The sequence below is a fragment of the Amblyomma americanum genome, chromosome 2 (assembly GCF_052857255.1).
Source record: "Amblyomma americanum isolate KBUSLIRL-KWMA chromosome 2, ASM5285725v1, whole genome shotgun sequence".
Lineage (NCBI taxonomy): Eukaryota > Metazoa > Arthropoda > Arachnida > Ixodida > Ixodidae > Amblyomma > Amblyomma americanum.
This window is the reverse complement of record NC_135498.1, coordinates 11,780,658-11,800,587: the sequence shown is the minus strand read 5'-3', so window position 1 is coordinate 11,800,587 and position 19,930 is coordinate 11,780,658. Positions and strand designations below refer to the sequence as shown.

The 19,930-nt window shown below is 49.6% G+C and overlaps 1 protein-coding gene and 1 long non-coding RNA gene across 2 annotated transcripts; both read right to left on the bottom strand.

The window, feature by feature from the left end:
- Positions 1-545: 545 nt before the first annotated feature.
- Positions 546-15,061, bottom strand: LOC144120574 (uncharacterized). Its single transcript, XM_077653113.1, has 3 exons — positions 14,879-15,061; positions 3,717-3,968; positions 546-2,244 (listed from the first exon to the last, which is right to left on the bottom strand). The coding sequence occupies exons 1-3, from the start codon at positions 15,044-15,046 to the stop codon at positions 1,684-1,686; spliced, it is 981 nt and encodes a 326-aa protein (XP_077509239.1). The 5' UTR covers positions 15,047-15,061; the 3' UTR covers positions 546-1,683.
- A 1,370-nt stretch (positions 15,062-16,431) lies between these two features.
- On the bottom strand, positions 16,432-19,718 carry LOC144119525 (uncharacterized). The gene is made up of 2 exons (XR_013312391.1): positions 19,653-19,718; positions 16,432-16,702 (listed from the first exon to the last, which is right to left on the bottom strand). It is a non-coding gene; the product is annotated as an uncharacterized LOC144119525 (long non-coding RNA).
- Between the last annotated feature and the right edge of the window lie 212 nt (positions 19,719-19,930).

Sequence of the window (19,930 nt, the reverse complement as noted above, 5' to 3'; positions counted from 1 at the left end):
GTTAGTCCTCCGTAACCTACAAGTAGATTGTTCACGTTGTTTAAATTATGCGGGACTGCCTCACAGCTACAGCAAAGCAAATATTTTCTCGACGGCGGCGATGACCAAGTCGACACGCTTGTTGAGGCGACATATCGGAGGAGAAGCTATGTGACAAACCGGAAACGGCTATGTGAAAGTCTGATTGGCTAATAGCGGGGGGGGGGGGGACAACTTCCGGGCGACGAGCAAAATTTTGTTGGTGCAGAGCCGAGCGACGGACGAGGCAAGCGACACGGCAAAAATGCTTCGCGCGACGGTGTCGCTCGTCGCTTGCCGCTGTCGCCTTCGCGTGAGTTTCCGCGTACATGGAGTTCAGCCTTAGATTGCTCACGCCCAGTACACAAAATCGCCTTAGGCATTTCATGCTGTGTTTGGGGCCCTGAATAGGAAAATTGTGCTATCCGCACCTATAGATAGTCCGCAAAGCCGAAAATTTTAAACTTTGAACGCGTAGCCTACGGTCTACATGCAGAAATTTACGGTACATATAAAGAACTAAAACATTTCAAGACGAGGCGTTTTTATTTTTTCAGAACAAAGAAAGCGACAACGTGGGATGGAAAACACACTCCTCCAAGAGTACACACGGAACATATATGACCATAGACCAGGGCTCGAACACAGAAAAGACCATGCAAAATTACACACAATTTTTACACACAAAAAAAAGACAACGGCGCAAAGACAGCCTTGCAGAAAGCAATAACTATAGGAGGTTCCCTTTTCTCCTTTGTCAATAGCGATAAGCACAACAAATCCCCCAGTGCAGGCGTCCCTGGTGGAAAATTCCGCGCGCTCCTGACATTCCCCCCTCCCCCGGCAATATACACTTGCAATCTTTCCCCAGCGCGCCCTTTAAATTCACGACGCAAGAACTTCCCACTGGTGCTGCAACTTTTCAATGTAGTGGTTTGCTCGACGACAGCGGCAGCCTGTTCAACGTCGGATGGAAGGCGCAAGGACGGCAGAGACTCTGCAGGGTGACCTTGTCCCCGCCACCAGCAGTTTTCGAGTGCGCCGCAAAGCCCGGCACGTGTTTCGTTCGACGCTATATGTAGATTTCAGGCTATTGCAGGTAACTGTCCTCGACACGCAGTCGTTCGTAGCCAGCGCGCGTATATCCTATAGCTGTCTCGGCTTCAGACACTAGAGCCGCCCTTCCCTTAATGTGTCCCTCTAAGCGCAAGTCGTCAGATGTCCGGCGTCAAAGTTGCTGTCCGCCCCATGCGTTTCTGCAGTGAACTGGGTGACTTGTGACTCAAGTGAAAGTTGGTTACAAATCCCGTCAGTCCCTGATAGACCGTCAGGCGTAACAGCAGCAGTAGTATCAGCAGGAGCCTTTATACTGCAGCTTGAAGCCATCGCCGCAGTGTAATGCGAGCCTAGGCCACCTGGATGCTGCTGAAAACTACTGGCTTTAAATCTGCCGCTCAGGTTGCAGGTAGTCCCTGAAACCTCGAAGTCGACTGCATCGCTCCAGCCCGCTTCCTTGATGACTGACACCTGGTGATGCAGTGAGTTCTTGCTATTGCAATGGACCGTACCTCCAGGCAACATCGTCCCATTATCCTCATAACTCGTGCAACGTCCCAGGAGTCACCAACGATCGATACTGCGTTTTTGGCTTTAAATCTGAAAGTTCTAGCTCGTGGTAGGCTTCGCAGTCTTGGCGCCAGGAGTGCGGTTAGGGTGAATATCTTCGGCGATGGTCAAGAGTCCACACGGCATCGGAAGGCCATCTTCAGGATGAGGCACGACTGCCTCGGATGCAGCAGCGATGGCGGGCTTCTCGGTCTGCTGTTGCGGGTGCAGCTTGGCGGCGTGTGCCCGGAGGGCAAAAGCCTTGGAAAAGCGTCGGTGACAGTGCTGGCACTGGAAGGGACGTTCGCCAGTGTGCGTCAGCATGTGCGCCTTCATGTTGGATCGCTTGCCAAACCGCTCGCGGCAAACAGGGCATTCGTGCGGCCGTTCGCCCGTGTGGCTGGTGCGGTGCGACTTGAGGTCGCTGGACGTGATGAAACGCTTGCCGCAGGTGTCGCACACGTGGTCCCTCTGGCCCAAGTGGATCTTTCGGTGCGCCTTCAGGTTGCTGCCCACGGCGAAGGACTTGGGGCACATGTCGCACTGGTGTGGCTTCTCGCCCGAGTGGGTCAGCATGTGCACTTTGACGTGACTCGAAGAGGTAAACTGCTTGCCGCACACCTGCGAGCAGCATAACAACATCGTGCAGACGAAGTCTTAGTGCAAGCGTGGAAGTCTTAATGATCGATTGAGCAATAAGTAAGTTTCCAGACAAAAAAAAAACACTGGGTACAATTGGGCATTCCTCTTGGATCCCATTTCAATCAAATGGACTAATAGATCAGGCAATTGGACTCATGAATCAACTGGATAGCCCAATTGGTTCCCTTCCAGTTGGGCAGCCTCCAAATGGGAAGTCCAATTGGAGAGTACAATTGGACCTCCCAGTTGGATGACCTTCCAATTGGAGCTTCCAGTTGACTAATTATAGCCTCCAGTTGGTTCCAATCAGAACTTCCAATTGGAAAGCCCAATTAGAAGCCAATTGTTTCCATGATTGAGATCTGCATATTGCTCTGTAGAAACACAGAACAGCGGTATAATGAGGTTCTTGGAAAAAAAAAATATTAGCAGCAAAATCTGCTGAAGTCTTTTCATCACTTCCACCATCTTTGCAGTCGTGATTAAACACAAGAACTTCACTCAACGAACCAGCGCCACTCGCTTCAGGAGAAGGGTCCAATGAATGGTGTATATAAGACCGAAGAAAAAAAAACTTACTTTGTGGACATATGCTGAACTCTCTCGTTTTGTGTCACCTTTTCAGGCTTTTAGTGTTCATATCTTCTGTGTCATGCATGCTTACCTGTGGTCCATTTCAATGCTACTATATACTTTAGTTGGAAACCAACAGTTAATCAATAGTTAACCATTGGGCAGTCTTCAAATGGGAGGTCGAATGCCCAATTATGCGCTGAAGTTGGGCCTCCCAATACGAGACTGCCCAACTGGAAGTGAGGAAGCATACTGAGCTACCCTATTGGATTCATGAGTCTAACTGGCTGACCAACTGGGTCCATTTTATTCCAGTTGGATACAACTCGAATGCCCAATCTGACCCAATGCTTTTTTTTTTTGCATGGGGCAGGACAAGCCATGTTGAAGACCTTGACTTGATGCTAATGATGCTGTTGCGGCCCTTCCTTTTGTACCGGGGGATCACAGCATACTGGATCAGGCCTGGCCTAGCTTGGCCTGGTTATTGATGACGATTAATCGCGATTAAACAAGTGCTAATTCCAGGCAGCTTGAATCATTTTCACTCGAGCCGAATCGCAAAACCCATAGGACATTGCTCCGAAAACAAGTTGTTTAGCGGGGTACGTCTATATACTTACCGTGGCTCAAGAGAAAGGGAGAGAGAATACACTTTTGCAGCTTTTGTGTAAGACGCTAGGTTGGCAGCGGGCTTGCCGCACGAATGCCAGCTGGTCTTGCAGCTTATCCGAGGCGAGCCAAATACTCGAACTAGGCGGTGGGTAGGCGTAATGTGGTGATCGTGTAACAGACCGTGGCTCAAAGTGCATGCAATGGCGATTATAGCATAGATGCTCGATCGCTCAGGAGGAGGCGCTCGTCGGCGGGGCACGGACCTGACACTCGTGTCGCCGCTCCCCGGTGTGGACGAACATGTGCGACTTGAGGTTGGAGGAGACTGAGAACTCGCGCAGGCACAGCTCGCACTGGAAGGGCCGCCGTCCACTGTGCACCACCGAGTGCGTCTTCAGGTTGCTCGAGGTGGCGAACGCCTTGCCGCACTCAGGGCAGCGGAAGCGCCGCTCTCCGGTGTGCACCACCATGTGCGCCTTCAGGTTGGACGAACCGGCGAACTGCTTGCCGCACACCTGCACCGGTCACGCCGCGCGCACGCGTTCAGTCAGAGTCAAGGCGATCAGCTCTGCGCCGGTCGGAAAAGAGCAATAACTTTGTTTATCCGAATCACATTCGCTTGGAGAATATGCTACAAGGCCGGCGCCGTCTAGATTGCAACTTCCAGCGACAGAACGATGTTCCCCACTCACTCAGACACTCCGATCGCTTCTCGATCGCGTCCTGACAACGTTACCCTCCGCAAGCTGCTTGCAATGCTTAAAATCGGTGCATGCTTTCATGCACACAGCGCGAAGACGAACACGGACAAGAAGGGACGCACAACAGAGCTTTGTGGTGTATCCCCTCTTGTCAGTGTTCGTCTTCGCGCTGTGTGAACGAGATACCCTTGAAATGCGTCAGCTTGCAGATGCGCACTCTAATACCCTCGACATCTACACTGACGCCGCTTTCTTTGGCGACCAAACTAAAGAGTGGCGTGGGTTTTCCCGCAGACTTCCGTCTACTCGGGGGCCTACACGTGCCGCCTTCCACCCAGTACCCCCCTGCACGCTGAGCTGCTCGCTATCTGAGCAGCCATTTCCCGGAAGCTCTCCCATACGCCGATATCAAACCAGTCTTCACTGATTCACACGCGGCGTACACAGAAACTCTTCGCCCTGCCTCAGAGGATGCCACGGCCACTGCCAGCTACGCATCCTCCGCAGGCATGCATGCACAGGCATAATCATATCGAAATCATTTGGACACAAGGGCATACGGGTGTGCCCGGGGGCAATATGGCGACACATGCCGCTGCTGCTACCGCAGGTGGAACGATTAATTTTTCATTACCCCCCAACCCTCAGGGCAAACCCGTACGAGCTCGCTAAACAACCTCCTCAGTAGCTATAGTATAACATGCACAAGCCCGTGTGTCTCTCCGCACTTCAAGTCATTCCCGCATCAACTTACTTCGGCGGGCCTCTTTTCGTACAAGACCCGCCTTACACCCTCCCAAGAGGTCTTCATCAATAAGGTTTATGCTGTCTCGGCATATACCCCACATACTCTGGCTAAATGGCGTCGACCCTGACATCATCGCGGTAACGTGTTTGCACTGCGGTCTCCACTGCCGCGCAGACCTAAGCCATTTACTCTGGCAATTGCATTTCAAACCAGGAGAATGGCCATACAGTCCTCCCAACGCACCGTACCGTGCTGCTTACGGATACCGACACAGAGCTCCTCATACGTGAGCCAAAGCGGGCAGTTTAAAGGCGGTATACGGGGGGTGACGACAAATGCCATTCTGATCGGGTCCAGCCATAGCAGAATGAATAGTACACTGGCTCGGACATCGACATGTGACTAACATTCTATCCTCAATTCCCCCATAGCGGCCTTGTGCCTTCCTCGTCAAAATAAAATACTTTCAATCAACGAATCTGGCATGACAGTGACGATGCAGGAGAGTAACCAAGTCGCCGGCTATGCGATGATTTTCTGTTGTGTTCCTGACAACATTATTTGCAGTATAGCCAGGCAGGTATTCAATATTTGTTATTTTGTTTTGCTTTTCAGGGGGGGGGGGGGGGGTGAGCAGGAGCCCAAGTTATAATTTCTTATATCAAGTTCAAAAGGGAGGATGACATCAAAGGGGTACACACACAACATTTTTGAATGCAAACAAACGATATGATTTGTTTCATGGTCGTAAGGTGATGCCTTCTAGCAAGTTTCAGTCGCAGCCGTTGATTGGAACATAATTTAATGTGAGCCGCTCGGCATTTTCACCCGTATCGAGCGACGTCAAGGTGCACTTGCCCCGATTATTGTGACGTCACTGAACCCAACGTAGTGCCTTTGTGTCTGTGCACCTTCAGTTTCGAAGAGGGCAGGGGACATCTCTCTCCCCCCTTGTACATGACTGAGTAGAGCACTGGCAGGACGTGTACGTTAAGACTAAAGGAATCACCTTCGTCACTATCGACTCTGAGTGCGTACAACAGCGGAAAAATACTGTAATTTATACAATCGCGGACGTTTCCGCCATTTCCTCGAAGTGGCAAATATGAAACACCATATGCAGTTGTCTATCAAATGAAGACTGGACTGCAGGTCTTGAGTTCTAGTCTGGAGCTGTAATCGGTGCTTTCATGCATATAAGCTTGGTTCTTGCTCTAACTCCGAGCGTCGTGACCGTACGCGTGTGCTAACAGCCTGCAAACTAAAGACATAGGGGCGCAAAATCACCTAGTTGATATTCTAATTTCCAAAGTACTGAAGTGCGTTACCTGAGAACCATCGCGTTATATGCGCCACATTGTTCCCCATCCGTGAATCCTAACAAAACTTGTGTGCACAAATAAGTTTCGGTTTCGATTTTCAAAACGCAAGAAGATGCATGTGACGTCATTCATACTCGCGTGACGCACACGGAGATCACGTGGATCAACAAACCCAAGTCGTCTGCTCAACTTCACGCGTGGTGGCCATAAACGCGCTTTTGCCTCTGTGAACGTGACGTGACTACGCGAGTGATTTTGAAGCAAGTGGCGGTATGAGGTAGCGCGCTTTCGAGGAATTCGAATGAAAACTTTTTTTTTGTTTTTGTTTGAAGATTTGTCTATAGCTGGTACATGCTCGTCGGCAGGGACCACTAAGAACACGCGTATCCATATGCAAAGCCAAACGGACACTGACTCCATTCTTTTTGTTCTTGTGTGAGCGTGCGCCTTTTGTTTTGAATCGTGCACTTTTTCTATGCCCTTTTTCAAAGCTCCGTGGAAGCAATCCTTACAAGCAGGGCGTATATGCTGCAGTTACATAATTCACGAAAACCTGTTGAACGAGATGGCATTAAAGGAAACCTCGCATTGCACGTGTGATGCATGACGGAAGAAACGTACGGACTAAACTGCGCATTTCCTGCACGAAAAGACATGAAGGAGCGCGCAAATGATATCGCACAGGGCAGCTGCCCTCGCGTGAATTTAAATGAAGTTGGTTCCATTTTACGGGAGATGCCCCCAACACAGGTTCTGTCTTCTCAGTGAACAATTTGCAACCAACCCGAAGCTTGTATGCCAGTATCTTGGCCAAATATCTACCTAGTTCGCGACCGGTAGCATTGTAGGCAACGCATGTGCTCATGAGTTTCCATGCCAAGAGCGCAACTATGATCCTTTTGTTGTAGGTGCTGCCGTGACATCATGCTTCAAACCTGCCTTCTCTGGACTCGGGAGCGAGCTGACTATGCCGGCGCAAACGCGGCAAACGTTAGCGTCGCAGTCGGGAGCGGGCACGGAGGCACGGAGCGGGGAACTGCCGCATAGCAAAAGAAAAAAATATAAGCGCGACGCCCTGACGTAATACTCTGACGCATGCGCAGTCGGGTGTCTCCCCGGGAGGCCTGCAGAGCTGCTGACTTGCCGCCGGTGAGAGAGAGAGAAAGAGAGAGAGGACAGAGTGTCTGGCGTGAGTGAGCTCCGGCGGGAAAGAACAGGCGGCGAGCAGGGGTAGTTTTTTCTTGCTCCGCTTCAAGTCCCTGAAAACGCGACTGCTATCTTGCTTTTTTATTCATTCTGCCAAAATTCTAGGCATTGCGTAGTTTCTGGAATGGCATGGGTTGCGAGAGACGGATAGAGCCTTCAGACCGCGCGTGTGCACGTAAAAGGATATTTTCTCGTTTGTTCGTTAATTCCGACGAACAACAACCCAGCTGACGAATAGGTTTCGAGGCCATAATTCCTTTACGTCTCCTGCTTGGCAACGTGTCAAAGAAGTCTATCTAATCAACTAAAAAATATATAGTTCTCGCAATTGTGCGTTTCAGCGCACAGTGACTTCATGAATAACCGACCGGTAAAAAAAAAAACTGATTTTTGAATAAAGAATACTATTTTCAGGCCCTTTGAAAGAGAACTCAGATCTGCCACCAGCAAGCATGTCTAAGATTCGTGAAAAATTCAGCTGCTTTCAAACGCTGAGTTTGCAACATAGCTTCGCAGCGATAATACATAATGACACACATTTAATAAAGGAGGCGTTTATCGTGCAATACTCAGTTACGAAAGGTGAACTCAAACGAGTCATCAGCAGTTCTTTAAAGCAAGAAAATACGTTAATTTTCGAAAGATCAGTTCACCACGATGATAGATCTTGAAGTTAGGCAGGCAATGGGAACGCCAGAGGCGCGCAGACACACACTACAGCAGGTAGTGGGGCCATTGCCGGAAAGTGGTGTATTCCTTAGAAGACGGCATTCAAGAAATTATATGTAACATACTGAATTTCTTACCCTCATAAAAAATTATAACGCAGGAGGCACAACTTATTAAACACCCCTTGTAATTTAGATGAAATCCGATCCACCCCCACCCCCTACCCCTTCCCTCGCTGTAAGCTCTGAGCAGGTGATGTGTTTATCCTTTTTTTTTTTTTTTACACGGTGTCTGTTTAGTCAGGCAAGACGTCAAAGACCCCGGGAATCTGCCATTTTTGAAAAATTTGTGCTCGTTCCACAACTCGCTCCACAAATTACACAACTCGCTTCTAAACAGATAACTCATGAACGTCGACCAGGGGCATAGAGTGGAATTAAGTGAGGCGAAAAAAAAATCGCGTTAGCCGGAGTTTAACGGGGCTAAGCTTCATGTGCATATGCAGGAATTTTCTCGCGAAATAAAGAGCTCGTTTTGGGTTGCTTTTCACAACTTCCCTGATGCTGTGTAAGAAACTGCTGCTGTTTTCGCACATTTCTTAGTTGCTTTTTTTTCACTGCACGTTTTTTTTTTTTTCGCGTTTTGTTCGCGTAGCTGCCGCGTAGTTACCCTCCGCGACCCACTTTGGACGCCGAACGCCGAAACTATACGGGGCGCCTGCCGTTAAGCCACATTCAGCCGGTTAAGGCTGGTTCTTTTTCTTTTATATTTTCTTTCCTTCTCGCGGATGGATTATCAGCGGCTTGCGCTGGCGTCCTTACACGTGCACGGCGCAGTGGCAAGCCATTAGACCTCGACCTAATCCGCCTTCGCAACCACGCTCCAGCCGTGCTTTATGTCCTCCCGAGACCAGACTATTTCTCCGATATATTGAACGGAATCGCGCGCGTTGCAGCCATGAAAGCAGGTTTAGCGCTGCAAAAATCTATTTCTGAGCTACATCTCAAACCTGCGCTGCCATCTAGTGAGTACGTGGTCAAAGTCGTACTATTTTCCCTCCTCTTCGCGAGCTCTCAAATAGGTGAGAGTTAGTGCGAGAACATTTTACGACAACGAGCAAAAAAAAAAAAAAACAAGCGGATTCAGATGAATTTTAACAGGCTGTAAAAAAAAATATAGACACTAGCTCATCTCGTAACAGTGCAACCAAAATACATAAGCACATAACTGAGCTGAGAGGGGGCTCTAATCTTCGCCTGTGCTTCGGAAATTTCATAATTTTTTTTTCTTGACAGACACTTCCCAGCTTACAATCTTCACATTTTTCTCAATTAATGAAGATTTCCTAGCCTACAGCTAAATGTTCAGAAAGTAGCAAAATATATTTCAGTCATGCTTTGGAACACAAATTATCATATCCTGAACGTTTGATAAGAACCAATGGCATAATTTAGACTCCGGGCGTCAGTACGGTATTAGAGGGTTTTTGTATAAAGACGAATACCGGATTAACGCATGTCTGTTGGGCCCATACAGTGTCTGGTGCATGTCCCGCCACCTTGCTTCACATCGTGCAACTACGAGCGCGCAGCACGCATACGTTAATGTGGTTCATCTACGCTAGGATGTCTCCGCTATGCTAAAGTTCTTTATTGTTCAATATGGACTTTTAAATCTCAAAAACTGGACATTCCGTCAGGCCGCATATAGTGTATACGGTTCCCCAAGATGCGCATCGATGCCCCGGCACTCTCGCGCGCACCTTCCAACTTCGCTGTTCGCTGCCACCGAAATGCGGCTCTCTACGACTTCGTACTCAGCAGCAAAGCGTCCACCCACTAACAAAGTCAGCGAAATGGCCATGCGTGTCGGTGCAACACAACTGGAGCAGCGCAGAATGTCGGACCGATGTAGCGGATATATTCGAGCGACACAATTGCAGAATGTCGAACCGAGTCAGAATGCTGCGCGTAAAATGGAACAAAGACAATCCATTCTGCCTGTAGTTCCAGCACAACTGGAGAATGCGGTGCTGCATGTTCGGATACAACTCAAGAACAAGGCGGCAGGTATGCCCCTCAAAGCAAGCCCTCCAGCCAATGACGTCAACCGATTTTCACGACGCCGCGGTTAACCCGATTGTAGGTCGCGGTTATTCCCCGTTCATCTGCCACTCCGTGCTATTCGAAGGGGACCGGACAAGGTAGAGAGGGGGAGAATCGGGCAAGGGAGAGAATCGTCCAGGGGGGAGAATTCATTTCAGAGGAATTCGCCGCTTTGTTTTTGAGTGATGTGAGTGAGAATGCGGCGCAGAATACCGAACCGAGGCAGGGGACATGCTATACCGCAACGTAATCGGAGAATGCGCACAGAATGCCGAGCCAAGGCAGTGCATTCGGCCTCTTGCTGCAAAGCTGCGCATGGGCTTTGAAAGATGCCGTAGGGGAAGTCTCTATCTCGACCACATGCACTTCTTTACCGTGCACTGGCATCACACAGTGCACGTGTATTCTTGCATTTTCTTTCCAAAGAAATCATAGATTCCAGTGCGCTGTACGATGCCAGTGCATGCGCTAAAAAAACCCAAGTGGTCGCAGACAACATGAGCACCTTTCAATAGTATGTATCGCAGGCGATTCACAATATCGACCGTTTCAGCAAACACTTAAATTCTTGAGGATACAGTGTGCTAGAAAAAAATATATATTTTCAGGAATAAACCACCAACCGTGGCGGACGTCAGTTATTGTGAAGTAAGTACTAATTAGCCAGCTAGAAATAAAATTTACTTTAATATTCTGACCAACGCATTACGATGGTTAGAACCAATGGCGAGTTAGTAAGCTCAGGGAAGACGACGCCATGTCAGTTTCATAAAACGGAGGAAGAGACGTTCTCCAAGCCCTGCAGCGCGAGTAAATCAGGTGCTTTTCATTCCATACAACACCGAAATAGCGCATGAGGTGCGCACTAAGTTCAGTGGAAACACACAACAGCATTCTCTGGCGGCATGCGTCAATGCCTACAGCGCCAAATTCGAATGACCTCCGCTACTGTACCGCGGCTGCACTTTCTTTTGCTTCGACCGCTCGAAGCAAGAAAGAGGATATAGCCGCCGCCAGATAAGTACCGCCGTTTCTGAGAGCTACAAAATAAAAGACGAGCATTGGATTGGGTGTCGTCATGGAGGAAGTAAAACTTGGGAGAGGCCCTCGCTATCGCGCTGTACACCAGAAAGTGTGCCGGAAGTCATGCGCTTTCCCAGGGACTACTGGGAGTCTGTGCTGCCTGGTGCGCATGCGCAATCGGGGGGGGGGGGGGGGGGGGGGGGGGGGGAGCCGGCTTCAAAAAATGTGACGTAACCGCCTCTCCTGTGTTCTTTCCTTCCTCCACGGGCATCGTACTCATTGCAGCAAGTATCCAGCGGATACTGCGTTTGTACTGAACTTCCTGCCCACCTCATGCGTTGTATTTCGGTTTTGTGCTGAAAAAAGCACCAACATTCCTGTCGCTGCAAAACTTTCGAGAACTTTTTCGTCGTTTTACAAATGGATATGACATCGTAATCTCGGCGGCTATGAACTCGCAATTGGACATAAACACTAGGCTGTGCTCATTAAAAAGATAATCAGTATTGTTAAGGTAATTAGCTAGATAATAAGCACGGTTTTCGCCATGACTGAAGTCCGCCACGGCTGACAATTTTCTACTGAAAAGTTTTATGCGACAGCATAAGGAGCCCGTTGAGGCATTTTCTCGCCGTTGTTGTGTCACACTCGGTGAGGCGGCGGTTTCTGGGGCAAATATATTGTGGGCTTCCAAAGTGTCTCACTCGTACTGGACTGATTGTGTTCGAATCTGCGTGAGATCTGGCACAGAATTGCTAGTCTATACTTGCGCCAGCCATCAGTCGGCAGTCGAGCTGTCAATCAACACATGCAATGGTGTCTATGAGAGCGGGTCGCACTATAGGCCTTGCATGGGTGTCTATTGCATGCATGGGTGTCTATGGGTAGCTGTCATGCTATCGGTTTGTTGAACGTAGCCAGCGATTACGTGTCCCTTTTTGGGGGTAATTTTGCTTTTTTTGTGCACCCTATTTTCAGGATCTTTTAGGATCTATTTTTAGGACCTAAAGCATTCCCCTCCCACGGCCATGCGTCTTCCTTACCCAATAAAGAATTTCAACTCAACTTTAAAGCGTTCTCTGAAACACTGGAGTCATTACAATAGAGACTTTTCGCACAGCGGACACGTAATATCGTAGACGTGCACTGGTTTACAGTACGCCTCCTACGCACGCGTAATGGTACACGGGTGGTGCCGCAGGCGCAGCCGGCGTCTTGTAAACCGGTATATACGTCTACACTAGTAAGTGTGCCCTATGCTTGAGGCCTCAAATATAGGTGGCCTGAGGAATACGGACATCAATGGCGCACTCGTAGAAATAAAAAAAGAAGGTATTGCGTTCCCAGTTCCCAAGAGGGACACCATGCAAGAAAAAGAAGACGAAGAAGCTCCTACACTTGACCTCGCCTTCTCTTTTCCTCTACCCTTTTTTGCTCATTCCTGATACATGGGCAACCATTCAGTGATTCCGGGCATGTGTCGCTCTATATAAGGAACCTCATGAGGGATCACACCACGGACAGGGTCACTCGTTTGGCTTGCGGACGGCGTGTCGCGTACGTGACGCCATGCACTGCAGGCACTCGCAGCAACCGAATGCGCGTTCGTGCACATCAATGCCGACGGGCAAAGCAGGGCATCCTGTGTTCCGCCGGCGGACACACAAGATTTTTTGGAACAAAAAAGCTAGACACTTAGCAACAAAAAACTAATGTTTCGTCTGGCAGAGGTGTTTGACAATGGGTATATGAACATTCTTTAAACGCAAGGGACGATTCGTATGTGTCTTCAGAACTATAATTAGGGGCACGAGCCATGTGTGGCAGTGCTGTTTCTGCACCAGGCCCAGTTGTCAAGAGCTCGTCCGCTCTGTCGTCTGCTGTCCCCACCCGTCGTTTGAACGGCTTTCAGCCTGCGAACGGTCCGCCGATTTGAGGGGGCGTCACGGATTTGCGGTGCGGATGCTCCAGAGCAGCTTGTGCACAGGCGCGTAAGGCAAGGCTTTGATTTCAGACCCTTGGCGAAGCTCAGAATCGTAACTAAATGTAATGTCACAGGTTATCTCACCGTGTCATGACCTTCAATAATAGTCAGCCATCTGAAAAGAAAAGAAGGGGGAGGGGGGGAGTAGCAATTGGCAATCTAGTTGGATCCATTTGGAACCAGTTGGACGCAATCATCCAATTTGGCAGTCCAATTGGTTTCCCTAGTTTCAGTTGGGAGGCCATTCGATTGAATGATTCGACCGGCTCCTGAGGTTCCAATTGGTTTCATCACTTCCAATTACGTCACCCAACTGGTTTCTCTTGTTCCAATTGGACAGTTCAGCTGGTTCTTCCATTCCAATCAGATAATCTAACTGGTTCGTGAGGTTCCAATTAGGTTCATCACTCCCAACTGGATTGCTCATTTCGTTTGTTTGGGTTCCTACCAAACATCCCCTATAAAGTTGACTTCCCAGTAAAAAAAGAAGTACATTGGGTTTCAATAGGCCTTTATGACTGGAAAATTCGCAATTGTGTATTTGGGGTAAACTGAAATCCCCAGTTGGTTCCAAATAGTTCCAATTGGTCTCGACTCTCAATAAAATTTTCAATTGGAAAATTTAGCTGAAAGCCAATGATGTACTTCAGTGAGATCTGCATATATCTGTTTGCAAAAACAGAACTAAAGCGGAATAATCAGATTCCTGCAAAAGAGATATTAGCAGGTTAATCTGCAGAATTTTTTTTTTCATCATATCCACCATCACCTTGGCAGGATAGATGGCGTATATAAGTGAGTGAAAAGGTGTGTTATTTGAATATGTGATGAACTTCTGAGCGTCCGACTGTAGTGTCCCTTATATGTGAATCGTGCTTATTTATTTGGTGCGATTTCCATAAAACCTTTTAATATTCACATTTCAATTCCCTGTTGGCACAAGGTAGAACGTCTCCCCGCTAACCCAGGAAAAATGTTAATTGATTCCAAGTGAAATTCCCCACCTATATATGTTTTTTTTTTTTTGGGGGGGGGGGGGGGGATAATGGATGGGCAGTTCAAATTATTTATGTTCAACAGGTATGCCATTTCAGTTCAATTGGCTACGCTATGCTAAAACAGTGTAGTGAAATGGTAGCAGGTGTACGTTGACATTTACAGTAGTTCATTCGAAATCAAGAAGGCAGCCAGAACTCATTCTTTATACCAGTTGTTGAATTTTGGCCCTAAAAAGCATTACGCTCCAAAGTACGATATGCTAATGGGTGCAAATTTTAAAACTCGCCAAAGGGTTGTCTCTCTTGCGGCAACAAAAACAAACTGCTTCGCACACTCAAAAGTTGCGGGTTCCGTCCCCGATAGCTGCGCCAGAGACCTTAAGTGGCACCTTCGAGAACTGGTCTCTGCAGATGCCTGCTTTTTCAACCTGGGTTTCGTAACTTCATGAATGAACTTGGGGTTTATGGCAACCAGAGCGACTAAAGGCTCAAATTCACCAAAGCCAAGATGTTATATACGGTTAGGACGGTTCAAAAACTATGCTGGTGAAGAGTTTGGATGTAATAATCACAGGGGGAACCGCGGTACACTGGAAGTCTGGTGCCAAATTAACGCCGTAGCCAATCGGAATTCCCATCGAAAGGATACCGAAGCGAGAACACATGTACCGGGCAGGTGTGCGGCCTCTTGCCCGTGTGGATGGGCATGTGTCTGCGTAGGTTGCTGGCCGTGCCGAACGCCTTGCAGCAGACAGGGCAGTTGTAGTGACCGTCAGCCGACGACGGGCAGGCAGCAAGTGCAGGCTGGTACGGTGGGCACACCTCTGGTAGCGCCATCTGTAGCTCACCGGGCGCCCCTACGGCGACAGTGGCGGTGGCGGCAGCAGCAGCGTGACTCTGGGGATACGAACCGAAGCCAGTTTTTAGCTCGCACCTACGTCACATTTGCCGCCATATTAGCGAACCACGAGCAAGAAACTCGGAGCGTTTGTATAATACCCTTACTAGCCACCTGGCACCATGGAAGTTTTATGGAGGCCCTTGAAGCCACGTTCAAGCCATCTACAATGAATCTGTATTGCTTGTTTGGCGCCCGGAAAACAGGCGCTATTTGGAACACTGGAAAACGCGCGGTTTGTCACCAGAGCCACCACAGCTGCCACTTGTCTCAAGCCTGCCGGCACGCTCTTTCAACAGTAGGGCCGAGTAGTGAGAGCTGGACCAAGGCCTTCTCGATTTCAATTCCGGCCAGATCAGCCGTTTTGGGCAAATCAGCATATCCCCTACAACTTTTTCCCATTCGCAAGTGAGTGAGTGAGTAAAAACTTTATTGAAAGAAAGTGTAGATTCGTGGTCAGTAAGTGAGGTCCAGACCATGCAGGTCTCGTACCGCACAGGCCCATTCGACAACCTTGACTTGAGTGCCTCGGTCGTCGCTGACCTTTACTGAAAGCCACGCGTCAGGTCGCAAATCTTCGCGCCGCTCGACACGTGCACTGAGAGGGAGAGAGCAGCCCGTACAGCGACGCGGTAAATGGGCGAACAACGTTGCTTTTTCTTCGCGAGGCGGCTCTTTATGGAGCAGCATCCAGCAATCATCCCAGAAATTCGAGCTATGACGTAAGCCAACGGCCCGCATAAGTGGCGCCACATGGCGACGAGTAAACGACCCTAACCCTCCAAACGTGCCCCATTGCGAAACGAGCGATGTGGCTATAGCAGTGAAGTAGTGGAGGCGTTGGCTCGGAGGAACGGCAGGAATAGCAGCGCTAGCATACTTCCACGAAGGGCGCAGGGACTGTTAAGCGCCGAAACGCCGACGAAAGGTTTGCGAATTTTGCGCCTCAGGCAAGTGGTCCAAACTGGACGAGTGAACGTCCTGCAATCCCGACCTGGACAAGTCAACGGGCGCTCGCTGAAGACACGAAGAGCGCAACCGCCGCGACCGTATGCCTCACGTGGCCTGTGCTGAACTTCGATGTCACAGCCATCGTTCGTCTGTTGAAACCGAAACAGCATGAGAGGAGAAACTAAATAATAAATTATTGAGTGGTCGTAGATATTTGAATACCGCGTGACAACCAATGTATACTAAGATCTTATGCATCATTATAAAGAAAACACGCAACCAAATTTGGCCTGTACATCCCACTTTAAATATCGGATTCCCTTTTCCTGCCGCGCCCCAGACCTCTCTCCTCGCGGCGCTGCAGATATTAACGCTACGTGTAAGGAGTTCCACAGCGTGCCTGCATGTGGGCGTCGGCTTCGGCCTGGTTCAGGAGGAGGCGGCCGCACACGGGACACTGCTGCAGGGGCGGCAGCTGCTGGTGCTCTGGTGTCTGCTCACCGACGGCAGCTGGTGACTCCGTGCCGCTGCTCCTGCTGCCACCGATACAGCATCCGGCGGGGCTAACGACAAGGCCATGGCGGCTCTGCTCAGCGTGCATCGAGGCAGTGGGGTGTGCGGGCGCAGAGCTTAAGGGGATGCGGCTGCAGCAGAGAAGAGGGGAACGCAGTCAAATTGATGGTGACGCTGCGGTTGTTGAAGAGCCTTACGAATGAGCTGAATGTTGCAGTTGCGAAAACTCACAGCCTTCCACGCTAACTCTCCGAAAGCGAATTTTCCGTCGAAATAATTTCCCTGTGGAGGCGCCTGAAAGCGACAGGCTTGGCCTCAGAAAGGCCAAGCATTGATTCGCACTGGACTCGCATAACCGTCTCACGTGACCTGCAGACATTTTGGAGGACACATCTGTATACGACGTTGTGAGAGGGAGGGGGTTCTGTACAGAAACCTATCAAGGACTGTCTGGCATCTAGAATGGGATTGGGGCATCTACGTCATCATTAATTGCATTCTATATCTGTTGAAAGCGAAGTGGCAAAAAGCATCGACAATGAAAAAAGGATCAGCATGTCTGCGGCCTCAGGGTCAGAAAAGGAAAATTTGTATTTAATTTTTATCTTTACCCCATGCTGACTCCGAGTGAGTGCATGCGTTCACCAAGCGCCTCCACAGTTGTATAGTACATCCATTTTCCCTGATCGGGGTAATACGAAAGGCCTTCAGTAGGTTGTCTACCTCAATGCGAAACAAAATTTTGGAAGCAAATTTAACTTACTACATATCAATGTTATTTCTCTTCACATCAACACGACAATCTTGCTATGCTTTCAATCGCTCCTTTCACAACAGGAGGAGATTCTTGCTGCTGCACGAAGCCTGTTACCGCTTTTCACTGGATTATCGTCGGAAAATCGTTGCCCACTGCACCAAGTGCAGCTGACCCTAGTAAGGCCACTGTACCGAGGGGCCGGCACGGTCGTGACTCGGATTCTGGACCTCCATCTGCCACTGAGTTCACACACGGACTCTGAAGCACTGCCATCCGTGCACCCTCTCCCCATGTTTGCTAACCGTGGTGGCAGCGTGCTAGTGCGGCTATGACGGTGGATAAGCCATGACATGTTGCGAAAGCTGCAGAACGGGCGTGAGCAGCTGTGATCACGGCTGAATTCCGTGCAGTAAAGGAAGAAAAAAAAAATCAGTCAGATCCGCTACCGCTACCTATCCGGTGCAGAATGAACAGCTAGCCCACCAGTGGGACGGACGTAGACTCATTACGGTTTCAATCTCTCCGGCTTGGGTGACGCAAATTCATCGGAATCGTCGTCGCCATTGTGCTTTTTAAGGCGCTAAGGTTAGAACCCCCAAGTCAGAAAAAAATGACGGACGATTTAGCGTAATTAGCACTTGTTGCACTAGCGCTTTGGTTTTCCACTCCGGTTTCGGTTAGAGGCACGGTTTTTAAGGTCAGGGAGGCTTGAGACAAATATCGGCACAATCAGACTTAAGCAACGCCTTAAGAGTATTACGCGATAGCGTTAATGGCTTAACGATAACAACTGGTTATCAGGGAATGAATGGCGCAGTAACTGTCTCTTCTCGGTGGACAGCTCAACCGCGCCGTGGAGGGGAGGGAGGGAGGAGTGAGAGAGTAAAGAGAGAGAGAGGTGCCGTAGTGGAGGGCTCCGGAATAATTTCGGCCACCTGGGGATCTTTAACGTACACTGACATCGCACAGCACACGTGCAGCTTTTGCGTTTCCCTCGTGCCATGTGAGAAGGGACGAAGGGGCAGTGAATAAACGGGGAGAGAGTCGCCATTGTGGAGAGCTTCGCATGAATTTAGACCACCTGGCGTTATTTAACCATGCGTAGGCATCTCACGACACACAGGCGTGCTCAGGCTGTCATGCCAGTGCACATAAATAGTACGCGTGTTTACATGCTCCTTGCTATATGAACAGAAGAGTCGAGCTGGGTCAGCCCAACCAGTGCAACAGCAAGCGGTATGACTCAACCCGACGGCTCGCTTATAGCGTGAACTCGAGCCCGGGCAACTCGAGTCGGGCAAATTTCTGCCCGACAATCCGACTGCACTAGTACTGTCATGTAAAAGTCGTGCCTGGGGCCGGCGGCCACTCAGGTCTCGAATGTGCCAAGCGGAAAGCTCGCGCGTTCATTATACTTTCGGGAGGCCTTCGTGATCTCGAGCACCCTCTGCAGCCGTATCAGTGCGGAGAGCGATGCAACGCAACGGCCCAAGGCGAACACAGGCTTTCAACCGTTTACAAGGATTAAAGATTGCGCAACGTGCTCTTCGGTCTCAACCATCGAACCCTGCAGGTTGTTTTGCAACGATGAGCACTTCGAAAGGAAACAAAGTACGAATAGCGTAGTTTTCTTGCTCTCTCATGGTCGAGTGTCGAATCACCGCTTAGCCGGTGGGCCAGAGTAAGAAGAAAAATAGAATGTGCAGGAAAATAAAATGTGCGAAGTTCGTGACAGTCGTTCCGTCAGAAAGTGTCCTAGTAACAACTCGCAGCGTTCGGTAAGCTCGAGTTACGCATGTTCCTTTTTTATTTCTTACTTTCTTCGGCATGCTTGCAGCAGCGACACTTCGTAAGCCCGGGCGTTGCGCAACTGGCTCTCGCAATGCCGCGTATGAAAGCGACTTCTCTTCCTCCCACAAGAGATAGTAAAAAGAGGAAGCTAAAACAACATCCGAATACGCTTACGAGGTGTGGGTTACACAGCGTTCACGTGCGATATTATTTTCAGGCAGGGCGCCTTGCCAAGGTGCCCGAGTGGTCCTGGCTAGTCGCTAGATACGTGGTGGAGAAGGAAACGACAACTGGAGTGCGGCAGCCGGTGTCAGCGGCGCATTCCGGTCCAACTGGATACCCACATGTGCGAGACAGAGATGGACGGAGCAGTAAAACGCGGAAGAGGGGATAGCCATAAGCGTGAGGATATTGTCTCGCTCGCTCAAGAAGCGCGGGAGTACGAAGTGCACGCTGCTTTAACTGCGGCGATGTCTCGGGTACCGCGATCACGCGAGCGAGTCACACGGCGCTGTAATGGTGATGTTGCTTACCGGAAACTTGTACGTGGTGAATGCTGACAATGGTGCTCCTGGTCTGGACGGTCGAAGAAGAACAAAAGCGCGTGGCGGCTTGCACGAGCTGCCACGACCATGGCGTATTTGTCTTGAGCGCGTGATGATGATGATGATGATGATGATGAAAACGTTTATTTAAAGCCACAATGACTTAGATGAAGGGAAGGCTGATCGGGCCCCTAGTCCGGAACACCGTTGGTAAAAGAAGCTCTGGTGACGAGGACTCGTTGTTCCTCGAGGTCCGAGCTGGACAG

Bases quoted from the DNA above. Each gene is read 5' to 3' on its own strand.
- LOC144120574 (XM_077653113.1), bottom strand. From the start codon at position 15,046: ATGGCGCTACCAGAGGTGTGCCCACCGTACCAGCCTGCACTTGCTGCC. The intron at 3,969-14,878 runs GTACATGTGTTC...TGACCGGTGCAG, and splicing joins AGAGGCCGCACACCTGCCCG to GTGTGCGGCAAGCAGTTCGC. The intron at 2,245-3,716 runs GTCCGTGCCCCG...TGCTGCTCGCAG, and splicing joins AGCGGCGACACGAGTGTCAG to GTGTGCGGCAAGCAGTTTAC.